Genomic DNA, 24,478 nt, shown 5'->3' with positions numbered 1-24,478 from the left:
TCTCTTGACTGCCCCTTGTTAGAAACCTGCCTTTCAGGGGAGCAAAAGCTAATTTTCATCGTCAAACAGTCTTTTTTCTTTTCTCTTACTCCTCTCACCAGCCTATTAATGATTATGGGGAATTAATTTTAAATAACTGAAGAGCAGACATTCAGCTGTCTTATTCCCTGTCTGTATCTGAATGTGTGTTGTTTCCACCTGCCAAGTGTTTTCTTCAAAGCAGCCTTCCTCTTGCACAGGGAAGCATTTTAGAAGAAAACAGAATGTGGATAAGAAGTTGTTACTAGTGTGACTCTGTGGAGCTTGACTTTGGGAAACAATTATTAATTATTTCTGCATCTGAGAGTAGTTTTAAGGTTCATATGGAGAGCCTGAGCTTCTGCTAGAAAAATTCAAAGCGTTACAAATTTTTCCCTGTCTTCTAGTCAATATTTGCAGAGCTGAGCAATGTTTGAAGCCACACTATGACCACTGGGTGCAAAATACTGGAAGGGAGGGCTGAGCAGGGTACTAAGTCTCTGAATGCAGTGAATAACATATTGTTGTGCCTCATAATCTAGAGGTTTTGGTTTGATTTGCTTTTAATTACAGGAGATTGACAGATATCTAATTGCCCATAAAGGAAAATAATTTAAAATGTTAAACTGAAATCCTGCTCTGTACCTATTCCTTCCTCTTCTGTTCTCTCTTCATATTTTCTGGTCATGCAAGAGTTTGGGGAGTGGAGAACTTGAGGCTCAAAACTCTCCAAACTTTCAGCAGCTGCAGACTACAGGCAGCATGATACTGTCTGGATGATTAGAACAAGATGTCTTCAAGTTGTGTAAAGAGGATATGGTGCACTGAAGATAACAGTTGTCTACATTCCTGACTGAGATAGGGACCTTCTCTGGTTACTTGCCCACATCCAGGATAACTGATGGTGGCCAGATCCTTCTGCTTGCAGCCCTGTGCCTCCCACAGACAGCAGCACGTCCTTTCCTTTGTAACAGTTAAATGTAGGTTTTCCTCAACAATTTAAACAATTCCTCCCCAAAACTATTTAATACTGGGTTACAGCATAATGCCAGTTACATTCAGAAACTATTTAAAGCTTTCCAAGGGAGCATGTTGAATTTTTAAATAGCTCCTTTGTTAGAGAAGCGAGGACGTCAAAAAAAGAAATTTTTAAAAATTTTTTTTTTAAATGTACCTGTCACCATCTGGCAAGTGGTAAGAGCTGTCAGGCTTGTAGATCTGAATAAAAGATGAGATTCATCTGACTCCTTGTCTACCCTGTCACGTCCTGCACTTCATAAACAGTACTGGCAGCACCATACAGAACCAGTCTTTTTCATGTGAGCTACAGCCAGAATGTTCTAACTGGTCTTGCTGTCCCTTGAAACAGTGGCAAATCATATCAGTTTTACTGTACACATTGCAGGGAGCTTGTCTGGGAGCCACGTGGGCAGGATCTGAGAAGAACCAAAATGAGTTTCTGTTTCCAAGAGCTTACCAGGCTTTTCTCTGCAGTGGTGGAGCTGGGAGCTCCATCCTCACAGCTGTATGGGACTCCATGGATGTCTGAAATGTAGCTGTGCTCTGAAAGGAGTCAGAAAAAAATCTTAAAAGATTTGGCTCAACAAACTTCGAAAGTGTATGTTGCTGAAAGCTGGGAGGATGTACTCATGGGGAGGATCTCCCTGTTCATGACATGCTCTTATATTCTTGTTTCAGCATCCATCCCAGCCTGTTTTCAGATAGAATAGTGAGCTGGCCAGGCTTTTCCTGTGACCAGGGCTGGTTATTCAGAAGAGGATGGACCCACCAACTTCCAGTATATTGGGGAGCTGTGTTGGCTTTCAGGCTGTTGTGATCAAAGAAATTTTGTGGCCCAAATTGTGTAGATTGTAGATAGAAATGGTAAATGTTGAGACTTTTGGTAATGCAAGAGTGGTCAAGAAAAATTACCTTTCTGAAGCTCCCCAAGTGTGTGTGCAGGGGCTCTGCTGCATCCTGGCTCTCTCTCTTGGTACTTTCTCTGGTCATAAACAGCAAAGAATGTTTGGATTATCTGTACCCATGCTGCTGTGGAACCAGGAGTGTAATTTTTGATAATGGCAAGGGGCAGTGGCTTCCCACTGCCAAAGGGCAGGGACAGATGGGATATTGGGAAGGAATTCTTGGCTGGGAGGGTGGGCAGGCCCTGGCACAAGGTGCCCAGAGCAGCTGTGGCTGGCCTGTCCCTGTAAGTGTTCCAGGCCAGGTTGGATGGGGCTTGCAGTCAACTGGTCTAGGAGAAGGTGCATTGGGATTGGACTAGATGGCCTTTGAAGGTTCCTTCCAGCCCACACCATTCTGGAATTCTATGATTCCAATCATCAGATAGCTCTAGAGATTCCTGTGAGCAGTAGGTGCCTGTTATGCACTGTGTCACTCTGACATCCCTCTGTTCCAGCAAATTCTGCCCACCAGCTGATGAAAGATTCTCGGACTGTAAACTATAGTCCGGATTTGCATTTCATAGAGAAATACTAACAGACAGTGTGATAATGTTTAATGCGTCAGAAATCAGATGAAAATACAGAGCATGTAAAGTCTGTAATGAGTTTTGGACACCAGAACAGTTGCCAGTTTGCCTTGTCAAGAATCCATAAAATAGATATGACATGTAAAGACTTAAATGCTTATTATTTTTACTCAGTTGGACATAATGTACTCATCAACCAAAAGGAAGCATGGAAGAGGTGAAAAGGCTAAAAATTTGAAGAAGAATTAATTGGAGAGTGTACTGGGAATGTAATAATGAGTAGTTGATGGTGCAAATAGAAAAAGGCATCTGCTGCAATTCTGTGTGTGTATACAAGCAAAGAATAACACAGAGATGTCCTCTAAGCCAAATCATGCTGGTGGCTTCTTAGCTGGATTACTCTGGGTTCAGAATCTCAGAACCATTTAGGTTTAAAAAAATTTTCAACACCATCGAGTCCAACCATTCCCCAGCACTGCCCAGGCCACCACTGTCCCATGTCCCCAATGCCACAGCCACACAGCTTTTAAACTCTCCCCAGACTGGGGATTCCACCACTGCCCTGGGCAGCTGTTCCAGAGCTGGACAAGCCTTTCCATGGAGGAATTTTCCTCAATATCCACCCTGAGCCTCCTTTGCTCCAGGCCCAGCCCCTTCCCAGCTCCCTCAGCCTCTCCTGGGGCTCCAGCCCCTTCCCAGCTCCGTTCCCTGCCCTGGACACGCTCCAGCCCCTCGGTGTCTCTCTTGTGCTGAGGGCCCAGAGCTGTCCCCAGCACTGGAGGTGCCTCAGCAGCGCCGGCACAGGGACAGCCCAGGGGCCATTGCCCACCTGGGCACACCTGTGCTCATGCTCAGCTGGCACCATGAAGGAAATTCCAGGTAGAAATAAGAGTGTAGAAAACAGAACCTCTGAAGGTGCTGATTTGCTAAAGTGATGTGGTATTTTTCAAATAAAATGCTGCTTTGAAGGGAAGTGGAATAATCTCTTTGACATACTTGTGGGTTCACAGGTCATAAGGAAAGACTTTTCCAAGGTTAGGAATAATGAAGCACTGTGGTAGGTTTTCAGGGAACTGAGCATTGGAGACCTCTGGGGTTTGGCACCATGGCCCTGGGGCAGAGCACAGACCAGCACAGGCACAGGTGGATGTGGGCATGCCTCTGCAGCCCCACCAGGGCTCAGGTCAGAGCAGGAATTGCCCGGGTTACCATCAGTACAGACCTGGCCACATTAGCTTTGGGCTGTTTCTCAGGATTTGGACCATTCATTTTACTCTGGAGATACACATAATGTCTGTGTGCTTCATTACTGAGGCAAAAATAGGTGAATGTATAAGGGTTATCAGTATAGTGGCACTTTTTATTGAAAACTACTTATTTGCCTCTGTGTTTTTATAAATAATCTAAAAATCACCATTGCCGGTTGATTGGGAGCATATGGGAACCATTAATGCTGTACAGAAGAAACTGAAATCAAAATACCTTCTGCTTCCTATTACTTTACCTTTTATTTTAGAAAGCCATTTTAGTAAGAGATAATGCATGTTGCTTATCTAAAATGGGATATTCCTCTTCCGAATCGTGAACAAAGAGGAATGCTATGGTTCCTCTTCTGGCCTTGTGCAGAAATATTTCATCTGGGAGCCTGTCTATATGCCTCCACTTCAGAGGTGGTCTGTAACTTGGTCAGCCGCTTCAGATATGTCAGGAATTTGGTGGAGACTCTTCACTTATCATTCCTAAAGATGTGTTTGGTTCTTGGCCACGGCGAGAACTCCTTGGCTTTCACTGCTCTCATATTTCCTACAAGCGAGCAACTGATACCAGGTGGTGGAACAGGCCTAACTAGGAGCTGCTAGAATTTTGTTTGCAAAATACTCTGATAGACATCAAGAGGTTGGGAGCAATGGCTTAGTGATGCAAAGGATTCAATTGATGCAATTTCCTACAAGGAATTTAATTCTTCAAAGACATTTCCCTACTAGATTTTAAAATCAATCAGGTTGTCTTCACTCTGGCATAGCAACCCCTGTTGTAAGACCTTCAGGACTGAAAAACTAAGTTTTTACGTCTTTCCTTAAAATTCGAAAAACCTTGATCCTGCTGATTACCAGAGCCTGGCTACATACTCTAAAGTTTTGGTGGGTTTGGTTTGGGGTTTTGTTGGTTGTTGTTTGTTTGCTTTGGGGGGCTCTTTTTGCCTGATTTTTTTTTCCTCACTCCTACACTCTAGGAGTGGAGAGCAGAATACCTGGAAAAGCTCATGTGTCCTTGAACATGCTCCTCATTTCAAGGTGGTTCTGAAAAATACAGTACTTCAGGTTTGCTGATTAACCTCCTGTGTTTCTCCTGCTATTGAATCACATGAAGTTGTTTCACCCCTTCTTAAATCAGCAAGGGTTGGCTTCGCCTCTCGTTGGCTCCAGCTATGACTACTGGATACCAAATGTAGCTGTGATTTATGTTTCCCTATGGAAGCTACTTAGTTGAAGTGCTAATCCTGTGGTACTTTACAGTGAGAGGTTTGTTTTCTTCTTTTCTTCTTCATTTGGTGTGCCATTAATACACCATATTACTCTCCCAGTGGTGAGCGTGGCTGGAAATAAAATTCTCAAAGTGTTTCTTTCAATCACTTTCAAAGGGAAATAAAATTGACAAAAACAGGTACAAAACTTCCTCATTTTTTTGCCAAGTGATTTTTTCTTCTGTCTTTCAGGACTGACCTTTGCAGTTGCAGGCAGAGGAGGCAGCAACGTGTTGTACTGTTATTTTTATCTGCAGGAGAAGGAGAGTAGTTGTCATGTTGATTAGGCAGCCGCAGGCCTCACAGCACTTCAGCATCTGCTGATAGAATCCAAGTGGAGAAAACATTTTGCCCTTGATAGCTCTGCTGTTGGCATGCTGTAAAGGGAAGTATTTTGTTACTTCAGCCTTGCAGCCCAATTGAAAACAATAGTTGGGTGAAAATAACAGACACTGTGGTTGTTCTCTCACAATCTCAAAAATAATCTCCAAAACCTAAAATACTGCCTTTAAATGAAAAACGTTTCTGAATCATTCTAATCTTGTAGTACTTTTAATCTCTGGCTGTGCCTTGTAAGTTTACCGTTTAGAAAACAAAAGGAGAAAGTATGAGTTCCTCATGGAAAATTGATCTCTAGGAAGAAGTTCTCACTGTGGGGGTGGTGAGGCCCTGGCACAGGTTTCCCAGAGCAGCTGTGGCTGTCCCTGGGTCCTTGAAAGTGCCCAAGGCCAGGTTGGATGGGGCTGGGAGCATCCTGGGATAGAGGAAGGTGTCCCTGCCCATGGCAGGGATATCCACTGGATGATCTTTAAGGCCCCTTCCCAGCCAAAGCATTCCATGAGTCTATGATTAATACCAGTTTTGGGAATCACTGTAGAAAACTACATAGTTTTCATATAGAAGTATTAATGGTATTTTAATAGAAACCCTGGCAAGGCCTGAGCTGGAGGTGGCCAAACCAGGTCCCCTGTCCTGGTTTGTCCATTGTAGCACAGGTCTGGGTACCTTAGGATAGACTAAGGTACAACCAGGATTATACTCTGCACAGGGCAAGGCTCTCCATGCCTTTTATCTGGACAGGCATCAGATATTCCTGATGAGGGGTTGTCTGATCCTGGATTAGATGTGCCTTTTAATCTCTGCTAATATGGAAGCCAGACTGGAGAGAGAGCTCTTAGAATGGGTTATGTTGCTTCAAGGAGAGGCCTTTCAGTGCTCAGCATGACTAGGAAGAGAATAATTCACAGCAACTTGTGGAGTTCCTTCTTACTCTTCTTTGCAGTTCTTTCTTAGACCAATTGCCCAAGTAATTAAGAAGAAAATTAATTTTCAGTGTACCAGGAAAACATAATCTCTCAGCCTTGTTTATTTGCTGTAAGATTTGGGGTTTTTCTATTCATACAGTCATATGCTCAGCTGGTTTTAAAACATGTACTAAAACCTGAAACTCTTTTAATACTCTTCACCCAGCTTATTTTTCTGGTTAATTTTACTTTCAATGGGACAAGGAGTGAAAATCTGTTAATTTTCATTTTTATTTTAAATTCACCTCTGTTACTTAAGTGTAGAAGATAATTAAAGCTCTTTCAAGGCAAAAGGCTACTCTTCCTTATTATGATGTTGCGCTTTTATTTTTTTATATCAAACTAGATTAGTAGGAAAAGTGTTAGACCCTCTGCTATAGTGGTGGGAGCTTGGGCATGAGTGACGTAATACTGGATGTTTTTTGGTTTTATTTCTGATCTGGAGCTAATAAGAAAATGCCTTCTTTAGAATCTCCTCTGTATAATTAATCGTTAAGTTTTCTTTTTGCTTTTCTGTTTCGTTACTTCATTGGGATGCTTGTGGGTACCTCACTGTCTCACTGGGGTATTGTGCTCTCAGGGTCCAAAAGGGAGGTACTTCATTTCTATTTTGTTTGAAGTACTAAGGCAAATAACTGCTAGAGATAAGTACCATTATTAAAGTAGGCATTTTTAATTTTAGTCATCAACTACACATCAAAAATAGCCATTCTGAGTTCTCTAAAATGCTGACATAGCCTGAAAATACTGGAAGCTTGTCTTGCTTTTATTCTTTTGAAATATAACCTGAAGAAGATTAGTACCTTTACCACAAAAACATAAGTCTTTCAAAAACTTGTTAAGATTGGAGGGTTTGACTTCCCAAAATAGGAAACGTCAGAATTCAGGGAGTATCTGTGAGCTTCATTCAGTTTTTTTACATGTTTGCATTATGATAGTATTTTATCCTTTTGGTTAAAAGCTAGATATTAAGTTCTGCTTTTGTTGTGGTTTAGCAGAACTTGAGCTAACAGGGCAGTGCCACTGGGAAGGATTCTCTGCAGGAGCCTGCCCTTGGCGAGGATGGGTTTCACCAGTGATTACTGACAACAGAGGAGTGTTGAATGCAGGAAGATGTTTTTTTCTTTCAAAGTCTGTGGGCAACTGGCTTGTTCCTCTCTGTGAGCCGTGTCTCCTCCACCAGCAATTTGTCCCAAACTCTGTGCCAAAACCGTGTCAGCCTCACTCTGAGGTCCTCATGCTCTTTGCACAAGCTCTTTCTTGCTGTTTTACTCTGTAGTTTCTGGTCCCTCCCTCCAGCTCCTTTGCTTATGAACTCAGCACATCTTCCTACTCCCTTTTTCTAAGGATCAGAGATCACAGTGCTCCACCAGGTCCTTATCTCTAAGAATGTAAAAGCCTACCTGCAGCATCTGCCAGAGGCAGTGAAATTCTCCCTTTCTGCTCAAGTATGGAGATAATCGTAGGGACAGCACAGAAGATTAAACCTGAATTTTCTCTTGACTGGTTTGTGTACTTCTGTTGTTAGAAACAAAATAAAACAGAGAGAAAAACCAAACCAAACACCACAAGCCCATGACAACCCCAAAAAGCAACTTCCAGCAACTTTAGTCTGCCTCTGCCTCATTCACTTGGTGCAAGAGTTTCTAGAGATCCCAGCAAATCTTCCAGCTCAAAACAAGGGCTGGGCTTTCTGTGGGGGAAGTCACAAACAGGAACAACAAATTTGAATCTCACAGTAATCAAGCCATCAGCTGTCTTTGTTTTATGAACAGCAGCTGAGCTGGGAGGCATAATTAGGGTAATGGTTTCTGGCTCCAGCTGTGTCTCACTACAGAACAAAGAGAGCTCAGCAGAGATTTTGTAGTATAATACACTTTTCCCCACTTCTGCTTGGGAGAATTATCGAAGATTACTCGATGGACTGGGACTGTGACTCAGATACAAGTGAACATCAGTATTTTTCCACAGAGGGTGTTGAAAGCTCACAGGATTTTACAGAACCTGCCATCAGCATTGTGCTTGCCTCCAGCCCAGGGGTAGCCAAGTGCTCTGGTGTAGACAGGCTTTACCAAGTACCTCTTGGTATTTTTATAATTCTTCCAGAGGATTCTAAGTAGGTGTTGAAATTTTTCCCCAGACCTTTTTTGTGTTTTGAGTCCTGGATCCCTTGTGTGACTAAGGAGTTTCCCTGAGATAAGGTATGGGGTTTGCAAAGTATATTCTTTTTGGATGAAAGGAGCTATAGAAATGGAAGTTTTCTGATGTCCCACATGGATAACTGCCAGTGGGATGTCTGCTTCTGCTGTGACCCACTGAGCTTGAAGAGGGATAAAAGTTAAAGCCTGACCTGACTAAGTTCTAGCTAACAAGGACCAGCTGGGTCACAGAAAAGGAGGTGGGAAGGGAAATATGGGGAAAATGAGCTTGGCTTTACCAGGGTGATGTCTGGAAGATGACAGGGAATTTGCAGGATTCCTTAGGCCTAGAATCCAGGGTGTGGAAGGTATGTGTGGCACTTGGGGTGGATACTGGGTGGAAGAGGAGCTTGGTGGACTCCTTCTCATTATCCACTTGCTGTGGCTTTGAGTGCTACACAGTTCCCAGGAAATATAGTCTCTCATATTGAGATACTTAACAGTGTAACAATAATGGTTTTACTTTAATACCTTACAACGTAGCTCAGATCATAGAAAGACTGGAAAAACTCAAAAGCCTGATGGGCAGAATGGACAGAAAGAAATATATGCATATGTCAGTGCACAGTACTTGAAAATATAAATTTATTAATTCAGCTGTGTGTGTTATATTGTAAAATCATCTGTCTGTTTAAAAATGACTGCAAGAGGAAGCTGAGAGTTGTGCTAATTTGACATTAACAAAGTCTCCCTGGCTGTGACATAGGCAATAATGTGATTATTCTTTAAGAAGTGCAGCGCTGCCAAAAAGGAAGATGACAGCTTTGTGTACAAATTGATCCAAAGATCTCTTCTATTTATTTATGTGCTGTGATGTTTCATTCCAGGTGATCAGCTTTTTCAGCTCCCGATTAGAGCAAGCTGGAGCTGAGCTGTCAGTGGAGCGAGTTCTGGAAATCATCAAGCAAGGAGCTGTTGCTTTGCCCAAAGACAGGCTAAGAGTAAGTGCTCAAGACCTCATCACTTAAAGTATACTGTTCCTATCAATTACACATACATGCCCTTTATATCTGTAACTTCAAAAAATCATCTCTCCTCTCAGTAGTGACTGATAAGTGATTACACTGTCGATTGCCATATGTGTATGTTTTCATTTAAATTCCTAATTTCTGCTAAGTGTTTGGGTGAGTTTTTGTGATTAGTTATTAAATTGAAGTGTGTGGAGGAATTAAAATTTGCTGAAGCTAAGGTTTTCTTCAATGTATCCTGAAGATGCAGGCTCCTCTCTCCATCTGTTGTTTAGTTATACTGTAACCAAACACTGGTAATTCTCTCTTTTGATTAATTTCTTTTTCTGTCTCTAGTGTTATTTTTCTGTTTCTAGTGTTCTCATGCACCTTTGTCTTGTACTATGTTAAATGCTATAAAAATAAATTTGGAGGGCTTTAGTTAAGAATTACCCAACCTAGGGAAAATCAGTTCAGGACCTGTAAGTCTGGTCAACATGATGATGAGCTTTCTGTATAATCCTGAGCAGTCCCCTCCATTCCTTTCTGAGAACCTCTCAAATCTCTTGAGGGATTTACCAACTTGACAGGTTTTGTGAGGCTAAAATCCTTTAATGGCTGTGTGATGTTTAAATACTGCAATAAAGAAATCTGTGTAAGTGGGTAAGTAAGCAAATGGGAGCTGTGTGTTTTTTAAACACGATGAATCTTGTTTCTCTGTTATGCCAAGTGTATTTTAAATACTGTCTGTTTTCTGCAGAACTATTTTTGTTGCTACTCTGTGGTAAGAGAGCGAGAACACTATTTCTTTTGTGGTAACTTTAGTAAAATATCCTCTGATAAGGCACACTGAGTCTGTACAGCCAGTGGCAACGGCTGGTAATTTATTTATATGCTGGTAATTTTAAAACACCCAGTGGGAATTTTCTAGCTGGCTGCGTATACTAATGTCTTTCCTGCAGTTCCCTGTGTCCCTGAGATGGCACATCTTCAGTCACTCAGGCTGAATTCCTTCAGGAGAGGTCGCTCTAGAGTCCGAGTCCTGAGCCACAGTACAGGAATAGCCTGAGTAACACCAGAGCAGTTGTTGGGTCCAAATCCAGCCCTTCAGGTTGTCCTTTCTGTGTGGTGATGCTGTGAATGCAGAGGAACACTGGAATTTCAGCGGTTTCTATGACAACTTGTTCTGATGTGCAGATAATTAAAAGCTCTTATGTTGAGGCTACACCCTTCTTGACACAAAGCCATCACCAAATCAACTCACTGCTTAGGAAAAAATGAAGGTTTTCTCAGTTGCTGCGTGTGCCACATTGACTGATATGTCAGGCCACAATTTACAGAAATGCTGTTTCTGGAGTGAAATCCCATCAAGTTTCAATTTTCTGCACTAACGATATACAGTATTCAAAATTATATGTTTATATTGCCACTTAAAGTTACAAACCAGCAGTTTTTGGTGTGTGCCAAGCTCTGTAAGTCCTCACCAAACAGTCAAGTACTTCTAGTTTTAAGGATGCTTAGTGTTGCTTGAAGGACTTCCCTTTCCTCTGGAGCACTTGAGTTTTGGGACAGACTTACAAAGGGAAGCCAGCCTGGCACATGAGTCTTCTATATTGACCATTTACACCTACTGAGTTTTGTCTTTTTGTTTTTCTTTGGTTTCCTTTTTTTTTTTTTCTTTCTGTTTTCCCAATTTTTTTCCCTTTTTTGTTTTTTCTTTTTCTTTTCTTTCTTTTTTTAATGCTTTTGCTGAGCAGCAGTTTAGCCAGAGCAGGTTACTTTTCCATGTAGAAAAGGTGACATTGATCTTGGGATGGGATGTTTGTATATATATAGGTATGCATGTATGTATGTATTGTCATGCGTCAATTTGTACATGCAAATAACATCCTTCCTTTGCAGAGGTAGTGATGAGGAGCAGCACATGTTTCCCTCCTATAGGAATGGCCTTGTGAGTCTTTGTGCCCTCTGTCCATGTGCCTCTCTCCTGGGAGTCTCCCTGTTCCTCAGGTCTTCCCACTTAAGTCTGAGGTTTTCAGGGGAGGCTATTCTAAAGCTCAACAAACTCATATTAAGATCAGACTGAAGATATAGTTACACAATAGCTCTGGCAACTCAGAGGCACTTCAGCAGCTAAGTAAAGGAGAAAGCTTTAATCCTTAGGTCTTTAATGACACTCTCTGGGCAAGTCTGGATGGGTGGGAGCTGCCCTACCCACTCTGGCTTTGATGGCACCTTTCAGGAAGTTGTGCAGAGCCACAAGGGCCCCCCTGAGCCTCCTCTGCTCCAGGCTCAGCCCCTTCCCAGCTCCCTCAGCCTCTCCTGGGGCTCCAGCCCCTTCCCAGCTCCGTTCCCTGCCCTGGACACGCTCCAGCCCCTCGGTGTCTCTCTTGTGCTGAGGGTCCAGAGCTGTCCCCAGCCAGTTTGGACAATGTCTGGAGGAATTAGGAATCTGTTGCATCTATGTTGACACAACCTACACATAACTCCAATATGCAAAGCTGTGGAGTTCAATCCCAAGAAGATATCTATATGTGTGTGTCAGCTTTGCAGTTAATTGCTAACTAATTTTCAAGCCATCCTTGCCTTTTGCCACTGCATACTGAAGTGCTGTAAAGTACAAGAGACCCTGCAGAGATATTATTCCTGCCTCCTAGAAATAACCATCTTCAGCTGAAGCACTCTGGGGGAGGCAGTTGAAACATGGATGTGGTTTGGAAAATGAGGACTGAGGCAGAGCTTTTACTCAGTCACTTCCCTGCAGCTCAGACAATGATGTTTTTTTCTCGTGTGTACCTAATGTATGCACGGATGTTTCCAAGTTGCTTATCTTGGCCTTTGTCGAGGAAGTGAGCATTCAAGAGGTGCTACATGTATTCAGGTTCTGAGTCTGTTGCTGAGCCCATAGTTCAAACATGAATCAACGTCAACTAAAAATAACAGCACTTAGAGCCACGATCCTCATCTGCATAATGGAGCTTATCAGTTTGGGAGCACACCCTGGTGCTCCTGCTCCCTTCCACTGTGGGAAGCAACACGGGATGCAAAGTGAGCATGGGTGGTAGCAGTAGGTCATGGATAAATATATATATATATGTGTGTGTGTGTGTGTGTGTGTTAGGAAAGATATCCTGCATTTTCTTAGCAAATAATTATTGGGAAATGGGAGATCTAACTCAGATTTTCCTTCTAGTCCTGGAGCAGTCTGACTGGAGACAAACAATATAATTAACATTATTTTAAGCATATGCTTTTAGCTGTGTACTGTGGAAGGCCAAGAAAGTCCAAGCTGAGCAATTAGCCTTTTAGAAGACTTCTGCACAAATAGAGAGATAAAGGGCAGGTGCTGAAATCAAGAGCTGGTTATTTCTCCCTCAGTCTGTGGGAGGAGATAAATGGAGTTAATATGCCCAGGATGGAGGCAGAAGCCATGGCGTGGAGATAGAGCTGTCTCCTTCGCAGACGTGCAGCCCACAATCCAGGCTCCCTGCTATATTGCAGGAGCTTATTAAAGGCAATTTAGAGATCATAGTGATAGGTGAAAATTAGCCTCATTCTTTCTTTCTCTTTTTTTTTTTTGAAAGTTCTCAGGCTGTCTTCCTTCCCTTTGGTGACCTATCTGTACTTTCAGGATTAGGAGAGTGAGAGAAGCAGGACCGTGTCTGGAGCCTGTGACTTATCTCAGGATTTCGAGGGGAGTTAGCCAGCAGATAACAACAGCAACTCTTCTGAAATAAGTGGGAAAACTTGTTTCAAATGCCAGCTAGTGACTGGAAGCTGACATTTGGTTTTATGGAATGATCGCACTTGGGAGGCCATGTTTAATGCTTTATAAAAAAACAATTCCCATTACCTAAGCCACTTAAGATGGAGATTTGTTTTTCATGAGCATTTTCTGATCTGCTTGTGTTTTTCCCCCACTCCTTTTCTCCCCATGTCAATGAGTATTTTGTCATCAGTGTGCACTTTGTCAGATGTTCTTTGTGTGCTATGCAGACATGCCATTATGCCATCAACTCTCACAATTTTGATATGGTACAAAATTTAATATTTATTGAAGTGCATTTGAGTTCGATGGGCATTAAAATTTCACAGAATATGTAAAAGGAGCAGAGGTAAAAGCCTTCAGTCTCTTGACAGAACAAGTTTCACTTTAGGTGTTAAAAGCACTTCTCATAGGTTTCCTCTTCTATTAACAATGTACTTCCAACTCCATCAGCTTCCATTTGTTTCGCTGAAAAAAGCTGCTAATCACTGAGGCACCAGAGCACAGGGCAAGAGTAAATTGTCATCATGGTGATGGCAGATACTGCCTGGGAGGTGGACCAGAGCAGCTTTATATCTCTGGCACATCACCCTGGAGAAGCAGCACCAGAAATTTAGCTACAAAAAATTATCATAAAAAAGAGATGGTTGTTGAATGAAGTGGCAGTGAATTCAACAAGGGATGTCAAGCACAGGTGCTTTGGTAGAATCACCGATTCATTTAGGTTGGAAAAGCCTTCCAAAACCACCAAGTCCCATCATTTCCCCAGCATTGCCCAGGTAACCACTAACATGTCTCCTAGTGCCTCATCCACATGGCTTTTAAATCCGTTTAGGGATGGGGACTGCAACACTGCCCTTGGCAACAAAGGATTGGCAGAGCTTTAGGTAAAGAAATTTTCCCTGCTGTCCCCCCTGAGCCTGCCCTGGCCCAGCCTGAGGCCGTTCCCTCTGCTCCTGTCCCTGTTCCCCCCGGCTGTCCCCTCCTGGCAGGAGCTGTGCAGAGCCACAAGGGCCCCCTGAGCCTCCTTTGCTCCAGGCTCAGCCCCTTCCCAGCTCCCTCAGCTGCTTCTCATCAGACTTGTGCTCATGGCAAATCAGAAATCAGGAATGGCCATAAAAGAAAGTGCGTGTGAAGTCTCCAAAACCAAAGGAACCTAAATGATTTCTTGGCTTGGGTACTGAGCTCTCTTTGGAAGAATTTTCCTGCTTCTGCAGATGTTCCTCCCAGAGAGGAGACATCATCTATTGATCAGTCAGTGGTGCCATCACACCTGCAGAGGGACAGGACATGGGCAGGTCTGCACAGCACCCCAGGTGGCAAAGGAAAATGGAAGTGTTCCATATATATGTACCTCGTTGATCCAAAGAAACCATCCATTGCCCCATCTTCTATTAGAATTGCTCCTGATTACAGTTTTTTTTCCTCCACAGTCCTGCTGTCCTTAGTCATGAGTGTTTGGTATTTGGCCACAGCAAGATGCTGGATTCAGGATCCAGACCAGTGGTCTTTAATAATCCAAATTAAACTGGGGCAGATCTGTAATTGCTTTAAAAGCTATGTACAGCTTTCTTGTGTTTTTTTTACTGCTGTAACACTTTTACTGCTGTGGAGTTTTTGGTGGAATAGTTCACAAATTAACTCTGTGTGACACCATAAAGGAGTAGGGACACAAGAGTTACAGAGACCAACAACTCCATTACAGAGTTCTACGGCACAGCACTAAGCAAGAGACAGAAAACTTCCTTAAAAAATAAATACATCCAGTTCTTCCTGATATTTATCTTTTTCTTTTTTTTCTTTTTTTTTTTTTCTGGCTCAAAGGTCAAAGTTCTTATTACAGTGGAAGCTGATTGTGTCTAATACATCCTTAGGTCTGACGCTAGGCAGGCGTCTACAACACAGACTTCCTTTTGCTGACCCTCAGCTGCTGTTAACCCTTACCCTGAAGAAGATCAGATTAGTGACAGAAGTGTAAGAAAGTTTTAAACAAAGTGCTTTTTGGGCCTTTCCAGAACACTGACCATATGCTAAGAATAAGAGTATTTATGGATTGTATATTTCCTTTTGACAATTTATACCCTCAATTAAGATGTCAAACTTCCCTGCTTCCGTGAGCTGACCTGTAAGTGATGGACAATAACTCAGGTTTCTTTTGAAGGCATTTGTTTTAGAGGTCAGCTTCTCAGAGACCTTGAGTAGAGAAGAATATACTCTGCGTCCCTTGAGAAATATTATTTTGGGTAATCAAAATTCCAGGGGGAAAAAAATGATCTTGAAAGTTTTGATGGGCTTTGTGGTCAGAAAATAACTTATCATTGTGAAACTGTGAGCAGTCAAAGACATGTCTGCACTCAGCTGACTCTGGCTAATCTTACAGTGGGACTATAAACCTGTCTGTCTGTCTGAGCCAGGGCAAACCCTTATGCAGGTGCTTTTCTATTAATGTAAGCCTTGCTACTTAAATTGGTGAGAATGAGTTGAAACTAAACTGGATGACACCACTTTATAATAAGTATGTCCAAGCAGGAGTTTCTATGATTTAAATCTGTTTAATTAAATGGTGCAAACTTGTGTGTAGGCAAGATCTAAAGTATGTGAAAAATACTATGGAAAAACTGTGATTATTACAGTGCTTGGAGTTAGATACTTGCTGACATAATGCATTGTATGGGAACTCTTGGCTTTGTAGTTTGAAACCTTACAGGAAGAAAAATAACGGCATCATCCCAGAAGGGAATGAAAGCTTTGGGGGTTTGGTTCAGAAATAAATACCACCCTCACTTTGAAGCATTAATATGATAATCCACAGAAATGTGACTTCAGTAGGAAGTAGGGTTCAGTAGCTAGTTAGAATACATAGCGTGTTAACAAAAAATATACTCATGTGCCTGGTTGCTTTAACACTGAAAAAGCCAGTGGCCAAAGTAATTTCAGTTTGAATCTGTGGATTCAAAGTCATGGAATCACAGAATCGTTTAGGTCCAAGAAGCCCTCTAAATTAAATTCCCCCAGGGTGGCCAAGGCCACCACTAGTTCACATCTACATGGCTTTTGAGCATGTAAGTGATCAAAAGTCTTTGAAACATGATGACTCCTGTTGTTCCATGGTTAAAAGTGGATTTTAGCAGTCTTTAGAGAGCCTTGTTTGTAGCCACGTGTAATGCAAATACAGCTGATGAGTTGGATTGAATACCAACAACACTTCATTTTCAGAAGCATCCTTCAGGTATAATGGAAGGAATCAGTTAACTTAGAGACTTTAATGAAAAAAGAAATAAATTCTACTGCAGTCCTTAGCAATGTAGTTTGACTTGAAACTTGCTATCCACAGAGCTTATTTTCATATTGCTGAATTCGAGGTGTTTCAAATGTTGGCATAGGCTGGCAGTTATCAAGCATTTATGAAGCGTATTTATTTATTTTTCAAAGTTTGGTTTAATATTTTTATATGGAAAAAACCCCTAACATGAACTCTTCATGCAGTTACTTATTCCCGCAAGTGTTTGCAAGGATTTTAACTGTCATACATGTCAAGATTTGGGTTTCTTTGGTGTGGTGTGAGACGAGTCCCTTTGCATACAAGGTCTGAGTTACAGCTGAGTATTTTATCTGCTCGAGTGTTGCCAGGCCGAGCACCGTGGCACTCACAGCCTCTCCCTGGCACTCCCAAAGAGAGTTCACTCACGCTGTAACTGACTCCATATTTACATGTTACTCTTAAGGCTGTTTGAAAAGGAGATGTGCTTTCCACCTTTCCCCAGTTGTCTTAGGAGTGTGAAAATTATACAGTATCACATTCTTTAAATTATTTTTGTAGCATTATGGGGAAAGGGACAAAAAAAAACCCAAAACACCAAAAACCACCCTTCAAATGATTCCAGGAAACTAAATTTTTCAAATGTGAATGCTCCTGAGAACCCAAACAAGTTAGGTTTGCTTTTACACAGCAGCTGTCAGTCAATTTTGGGATTAAAACCAGCTTTTAAACTTGAGTTTACTTCAGTGGTTATAAATTCTTTCATGGGGGCGGAGAAAAATAAACAGTAATTTTTGGCATTGTTGACTAGAACAAGAAAAAAACCCAGCTATTTTATTTTGCTTGTCTGCCTGGCACACAGTTAAAAACATATTAATGCTTTTCTGACACCTCCCTATTGAAGAGTAATATAAACATCACTGCAGCATCAACATAGGAAAAAAAGCATTAGCAAACTTTTGAATCTCTGATCTTTAAACTGTTTCTTATGTAATATCAGTTTCTTATTGTAAAGCACCCAAAAATCCCTTTGAACAGAAAATAGTAATCATGCTTTCAACTTAGACCATTTGTATAACAGCTTTTCTTCAGAGATGAAGAATAAACTGAGAACTCCAGTCTTGTTTTCTTCCTAGTCACTGAAGCATTTATTTTCATGGGGAAAATTTTGCTTCTACTGGAAAGTTTTGCTGATGGCTCCAACATTCTCAAGGTTGTCAGGCTGTATCTTCATGCTTAGGAGATGGTACCAGGCATGATGCAAGCAGGACACCAGGCAGGCCCCAAGGCTGTGTGTGTCCCATGGTGGGCAGTGTGTGGTTCACAGTGACTGGTATTAGTTAGGAGGAAGGAGGGACTGTGTGTCATGTTCCCCTGCCCTCTCCCTGATTTCCCTGGCTGCTGCTCTGTGGGGATTGCATTGGTTGCATGGTAGCTCAGAAAGTGGTGCCATGGTCAGCAGCCTGGTGAGGATCTCATGCTGTGAGAGCTGTGTTGCTGCCTGTGCTGTATGTGACCTGAGCAGCAAAACTCTCTGTGAGCTCCTGACTTTCAGCCATCTCAGCTGGAGTGGATTGAGAGAAGCAGCTCAGGGAGCAATGGGATGGAGGTAGAGCTTTGTTAGCAGGTGCACAGTCAGCTCAAAGAAGCTGGGAGTGACCCACATCAAATCCATCAGCTTTTGCTCACTCTTGTCCTGAATAGGTTGGCTTTTGTCACCCTTCTTGGTGAATAATTTCTCTTACACAGGTTACAATTCAAATAAGACGCTGATGTCTGAATCTCTTCAATGTACTTTGACTGTTTGTTGTAAGTTTGTTAGATATTGGGAAGAAATACTTAGCTGTGAGGCCCTGGCAGAGGTTGCCCTGTGCCGGAAGCTGTGGCTGCCCCTGGATCCCTGGCAGTGCCCCAGGCCAGGCTGGATGGGGCTGGGAGCAGCCTGGGACAGTGGAAGGTGTCCCTGCCCATGGCAGTGGGTTGGAACAGAATGACCTTTAAGATCTCTTGCAACTCAGACAGTTCTGCTATTCTATGATAGAAATACTAATCCTTCTGTGCTGGGCTTTGCCTCTGTCAGCCAGCCTGTGGCACTCCATACCTGCAGTGTTATCCTCCACTTTAATGCCACATCCTTAAGAGAGCTGGAGGACTTTTTCTTGCTGCAGTGTTCCTTGCTCGTTATGCAATGCTGTGCACAGAGTCATCGCAGTCTTTGGTAGAAGCACAGCAGCGGCCCAAAAAGGATCAAGGATACTTTAAAGGCGGCAGAGTTGTGAATATCAAAATGCTTCAAAGAGTAGCAAATCTTTTTTGTATCTCCTTCAGATATTCCCACTGCTTTTCTCATTTGAGGTTTAAAGCATGCATTAATTAATGCAAGGTAAAGTCAGGGAAGGAGCGGCAGGAACGGGGAGTTTGTTTGGTCTACGTGTGGGTGTTATGTCTGAAACAGTGCTCTGGTGTTCCTCCAAGGCCACGTACCTTGTTTGCAAACCTGTGCAGATAGATAATGTAGAGAACTGTCATTCTTTTATGCTGTTACCTTGTATTTGTCACAGCCATGAGCAGAAAGCACCCAGCAAGATCCCAGCAAAGGAGTGAGTAGTGATGCTGTGATAAAGGACAGATTCAACCAAGTCTCTAGCATTTTCTTTGGGAACAAGAAAGAATTTATCCTGGGCTTTCCAAAGAACTAGAACATGCAGTAAAACTGGATTCAGACACATTGAGAACAAGCATAATATTTATATAAAGATATATAATAATAAATCTTTCATTTCCCCACCTTCCCATTTATTATTCTGTTTTTCAGTGATGGGATATTGTGCATCCCAGTAAACTCCAAACCCACAGTACTTTCTCCCTGTCACTGAGACATCTGGTTGTGCTAGGGGAGCTAATCAATTGCAGACATAGTTGCTATTATAAGCCTGCAAGCCACTTGAAAACTTACCCAGGATTTTGGTAATGAAGGGCCTGAAGTTATTATTTGAGCTTTTTCTTTTTTTTCCCTTCCCTTCAGGGGTCATCAGACTGGCAGTATTTTTATTCTTTTTTACAAGCTCAAATTTTAGACTTTTGAAAGTTCAGTTCTGTGTATGTCAAGCTACTTGAATTTCCTGTAAAAATGTTGGAGTTGTGAATTGATTTGTAATAATATGAAAGCAAACGAACATCCAGGTTAACTCTGTCTGAAAAGTTAGTATTTGAATAGATCAGAAACTCGGGGCTGATTTTGGGTTGGGGCATATTTGTCATTTTGCTATTAGAGCTGATATTTACTGTTAACATTCAGTAAGACTGTTAGTCACATTTATGAAGATAACTTTTAAAAAAGAATTTGTAGCTCAAAATGAAGAACGGTTTAGGACTTGAGAGTGACGTTCAGCTCTTGAGGAGACGCACCCTATAGCTCCAATAGAAAACCCCTCCTTCACAGCCTCACTGATGCCAAAATCCAACCAATAATGAATGATTTATCATTCTGTATTTGGCTTTTTCCTGTTGGAAGGGTGGGGGCGAGATCCTCAGCTCCAGAATACCGAGTCACTCCTAGCACTTGGCTCTGAAACACATAAACAATGCGGACTGTTACAAGTCCCATCCCAACGCCCGTATTACACGGCCATGTGTTCTCAGAGTTCCTAGAGCCTGATGTCAGGCATGTGCTGGGGCTGGTGTACTCTCTGATTTTCGGGGGTCTCACATGCGGCTGGAGCGGCTGTGCCGTGGCCCGGGCTCGCAGCGCAGTCTGGCAGCACCGGCATTGCGCTGGTGCCGCTCGGCTGGGCGGCGATAAGCAAAGAGACAGTCTGGCTCCTTCCAGGAGCCTCTCGGTCATGTCTGAGCGCTCGGCAGTTCCCAAAGCCTCTGGCTGACTTTCCCCTGTGGACCGTTCATTTATCAGGAAATGGAATTGGTTACAGGATTTCGCGCGCTGCCAAACCTCACTGACGAAATCGGCCCCGTTCCTGCTCTCAGAAGTAGGAAGAATGTGTTAACTCTTTGTGCTGACGCTTGTTTTTAGTGCTTTTGCTGAAAAAAACCAGGTTCCTTCCTACTTTTAAGGTTTCTGGAAATTGCTGACACACTCTCACCCTTTATGAATATACTACTAATGCAGGATAATTTTGCCTATTGCATTTAGCTCTTTGCATCACAGTTACCACTGTCTTTATAAATATTATTTTAGGGCAATTGAGTTATGTTAATGGGAGATTTGCCTACTGAATTCAGTGTATTCTTGCTTCAAAAAAATGTCTTCTGAATTAAAGGAGTGAAAATTAAGATTTATTAAAAACATAAACAATGCTTTGTTGTTTAAGGGATGCTTTAAAGCCTAAGTTATATGTATAACTTATACATAACTCGTAGGAGCTTAACCAGAATTGAATAGAAATATGTCTTTAATTATGCATATAGGATGACAACAAAAAAACCAAATGCAGTTCTTTCTGAGTGTGTTGCTGGTTTTGCATATAGTTACAAACTCAGCTGTGCAATGGCAAGGTAAACACCACTCCTTTTAGATGCTATTTGGAGGTCATTGTCTTTAATTTTTAAAGTTTTCAGGAAACTTTAAAAAACAACTGCACTTTTAAAAATGCAAATGCATTTTTCTTTGCGACTTACCAGACTCCAGGCTGCTCTGAAGTTTGCAGGGCAGAGCTGGTTGTCAATCACAGAATCATCTGGGTTGGAAAAGGCCTCTAAGACCATCAAGTCCAGCTGTTCCCCAGCACTGCCAAGGCCACCATTAACCCATGCACCAAGTGCTGCATCCACACAGGTCTTATGCCCCTCCAGAGATGGGCATGTGAAACTGTGCCAGGCTGGTCAACCTTCTCAGTCAAGAAGTTTTTCCTAATACTCAACCTAAACATGAGCAAATTCTCAATTGTGCAAATTGCATTGAGAAACAAAGAGCCATTTTGGTTTTATTAATTTATTTATATTGATAGGAGCTACTCCTGAGGATTTTTCATTTCTCCAGAGGTCAACATCTGTCTCTTAAGACTCCCCAGTTTTGTCCCTAATTAGCTGAGCTCACTCCTTTTGCAATACCTTTTCTGTGTGACACACTGTATCTGTGCGTTTTAGAGGGGATGGAGAAATGACCATTTGCAGGTTGTCTGCTGGTGGATGCAGGTGTCTGTTCCTGTACTACTTGAATCATTTTAGTTTGTGCAACCATGTGTTGCACTGGGAGCATGTCTCTCATAACACATCAGTCTGTTTTAATGCAATCAATAGTTGTAACCTCCCATGTATGAAATTACTAAGCCCAGAGGTAAAGCACAGTGCACATATGGTAATTATTATGTCTGGAAGTGGTTGCTGCATTAATTGATAGCAGTAGCAAGTAATGCAGCCTCTCTTAATTTCATCACTTCTTATACAAAAATCCTGTAAACAGAATTTTTGCAGTCTAATATGGTAGTCTCCTTTTTATTATGACCAAATCACTGTGGAAGTATTTAGAGCTCTCTTAGTTCATTTAGCTTCATGGCAATTTGTGATCCTTTGTTCCACAAACAGAAAGTGGCTGAAAACAGCTCCACAACCTGTGAAAGCACCATGTAAGCCTCATCTGCAGCTCTGTGAGCCGTGGTGGTTGTTGCAGGAGCCGCCTGGGGCTGGTGCCAGCAAGGGACCCTGCTCATGGCCTGCATCCTGCGAGCCCGAGCCACTGCAGGGGAGGATAAGTGGGTGATTTGGCCTCATTACCGACATAACTGAGGCTCATAAAATTCAGATGTTTTCCAAGCTGTGTCTGCAACTCAAGTTAAAGCAAAAATATTACGAATTTTAAAAGCATTCCTTGCTTTTAAAAAATTGTGGTTTAGTAGTATAAATATAATTTTCCGTTTTAAAGTAGTGTGTCATAAGTACTCCTGAGGATCTCAGAATGATGGTCCTTTCCATTGTGAACAAGGAAAGCCACGATGGCTAAGGGCTGTGCATGATTGGAGATCCCTCATTCTGTCAGTGAGAGGCTGATGATGTTTAAGGCCATCAGAGTGCCAGTAACACTCAAGTCTCCTTGCATTATGTGTTGAAAAATGACTGACCTTGTCACAATCCCAAAAGACCTTTCCTGTCATCTGGGGAAGCTCCAAATAATTTAGAGCCATGGTTTGGGTTTAGAACCAAGCCAATGGTTTGGGTTGAAAAGGCTTAAAGCTGATCCTGGTCACCCCCTTCCATGGGCAGGGGCACCCTCCACTATTCCAGGTTTCTCCAAGCCCTGTCCAGCCTGGCCTTGGACACTTCCAGGGATCCAGGGGCAGCCACAGCTGCTCTGTAAGATCTAAGCCAGAGCCTCACTTTTCTTCAAAGTTTGTTTAAAATCTTAATTTTCTTGAATACATGCAAGATAAAGGACTGGCTGAAAATAGGCTATTTTGGAGTAAAAGATAGTAAAACTAAATCATATAAATGCAAATATAATGAAAGTCTTACATGTAGGGTTCTCAGAAGCACTGGTGAGGGTTTCACTGGCATCAGGGTTATGTCGACAGCTGTAGTTTTAAAATCACGTATGTTGTCTGTTTTTATTCTCTCCTTTACATCTTGCTTGTAGTTAGATTACAGTTCTCTAGGAAAGAAGCATCCTGTTCGTACAGAAGACATGTTTATCCTACTGAAATCTAGGGAAGCACATTTCATTCCAGGATGAAGGAATGCATCAGAGATGGATATTGCACAAGAATCCAAGGTAGCTTGGGAGGGTGGTGCTTGGGTGAGTGACTGGAGTACAGTGATTCTGCAGCTCAGGAATGAGGTGCATTGGCCAAGATGAGGATGAAGGGTGGGCTAGCACAGGACACTCCTATTCCCAAGCTGCTGTCTGCATGGAGACTAATATTTACATGGAGGCTTACTGTCTGTCCCCTCCACCCCTGAAGATTATTCCAGTTACCTTCTGGAAGCTGTGTTCTGGATTCAGTCACTTCATTCCCGAGTCATTGCTTTCTTTGCAAAGCTCAACAATTGCATTGGAGTGAAATCACCTTATCCTGGATTTGCCGTAGCTGCTTCCAAAGAGATTCCATAATGCTGTTATGCAGGTTGGTCTCCTGCAGAAGGCTGGGCAGTGTTTTCGCTACCCCAAAAAAAAAAGTTTAAAGAAAAATGCGCAGACAACAAGGTCATACCTGCCCAACCAGGACTACCATGGACTAGGTAACAGTAACAATTTAATTGTATAAATGCAAATGTAATAAAATTAATACAGTAATATCTACTGAGACTTAATTCTTCAATAAAAATGGGAAAGGGAAAATACACCAATTCTAGCAGCAGGTTGATCAGCAGTGCAGGAGTTTGCTGTTTCTCTCCCATGGTCTTCTTCACCTTGCCATGACTGGAATTCCCTTTGCTGCTCTGCAGAGCTCTAACTGCAGCCACAGCCCTGTACCCAGCTCAGCTGAATAATGCCTCAGCCTTGGCTGTGGCACTCTGTGGGTTGTAATTAACTAGCTCCCATTAAGGCAACAGATGAAAATTCATGCAGTTACATGCAAAAGCTTTAGAAGATGAAGTAGTGTCATGTAACAAGAGGTGTTAAAGGAGGCTTTGTTTCTTTTTTTTGCTCAGGATAAGGGTTAAAGTTTTAAATGAAAAGAAGGTAAATTCAGAGTAAGGTATAAGGAAGAAACTTTCTATAATGAGGGAGGTAAAATACACATTGCCTGGGGAGGTGAAGAATGATCCATCCCTGAGAAGGGTCCAAGGCCAGTTGGATGGGGCTTAGAGCAACCTGGAACCTGTGTCCCTGCCCATGGCAGGAAGTGGCACTGAATAAGCTTTGAAGGTCCCTCCCACACCATTCTGGGATTCTATGACTCTATTAAATAATTATGTAATTCTTTATGCTACCTGTAGAGAGCAGAAAAATATTTCTGTAAGGGACACAGGGGAAGTCTACTGCAAAGATCTTCTCCTTCCTTGGACCTGAAGAATCTG

At 42.3% G+C, this 24,478-nt stretch overlaps 1 protein-coding gene across 3 annotated transcripts in view; it reads left to right on the top strand.

Moving 5' to 3' along the window:
- The window catches only part of DYM (dymeclin), a 209,406-nt gene that overhangs the window by 166,122 nt on the left and 18,806 nt on the right, over positions 1–24,478 (top strand). For all 3 annotated transcript variants that reach the window (XM_058044202.1, XM_058044201.1, XM_058044204.1), the window contains one exon: positions 9,363–9,476. In XM_058044202.1, the coding sequence (XP_057900185.1) occupies positions 9,363–9,476 (114 nt within the window). The remainder of the gene's footprint in view (positions 1–9,362; positions 9,477–24,478) is intronic.

This window comes from Melospiza georgiana, chromosome Z, assembly GCF_028018845.1.
Source record: "Melospiza georgiana isolate bMelGeo1 chromosome Z, bMelGeo1.pri, whole genome shotgun sequence".
NCBI lineage: Eukaryota > Metazoa > Chordata > Aves > Passeriformes > Passerellidae > Melospiza > Melospiza georgiana.
The sequence above is the reverse complement of the archived record's forward strand: the minus strand, read 5'-3'. Positions and strand labels throughout refer to the sequence as shown.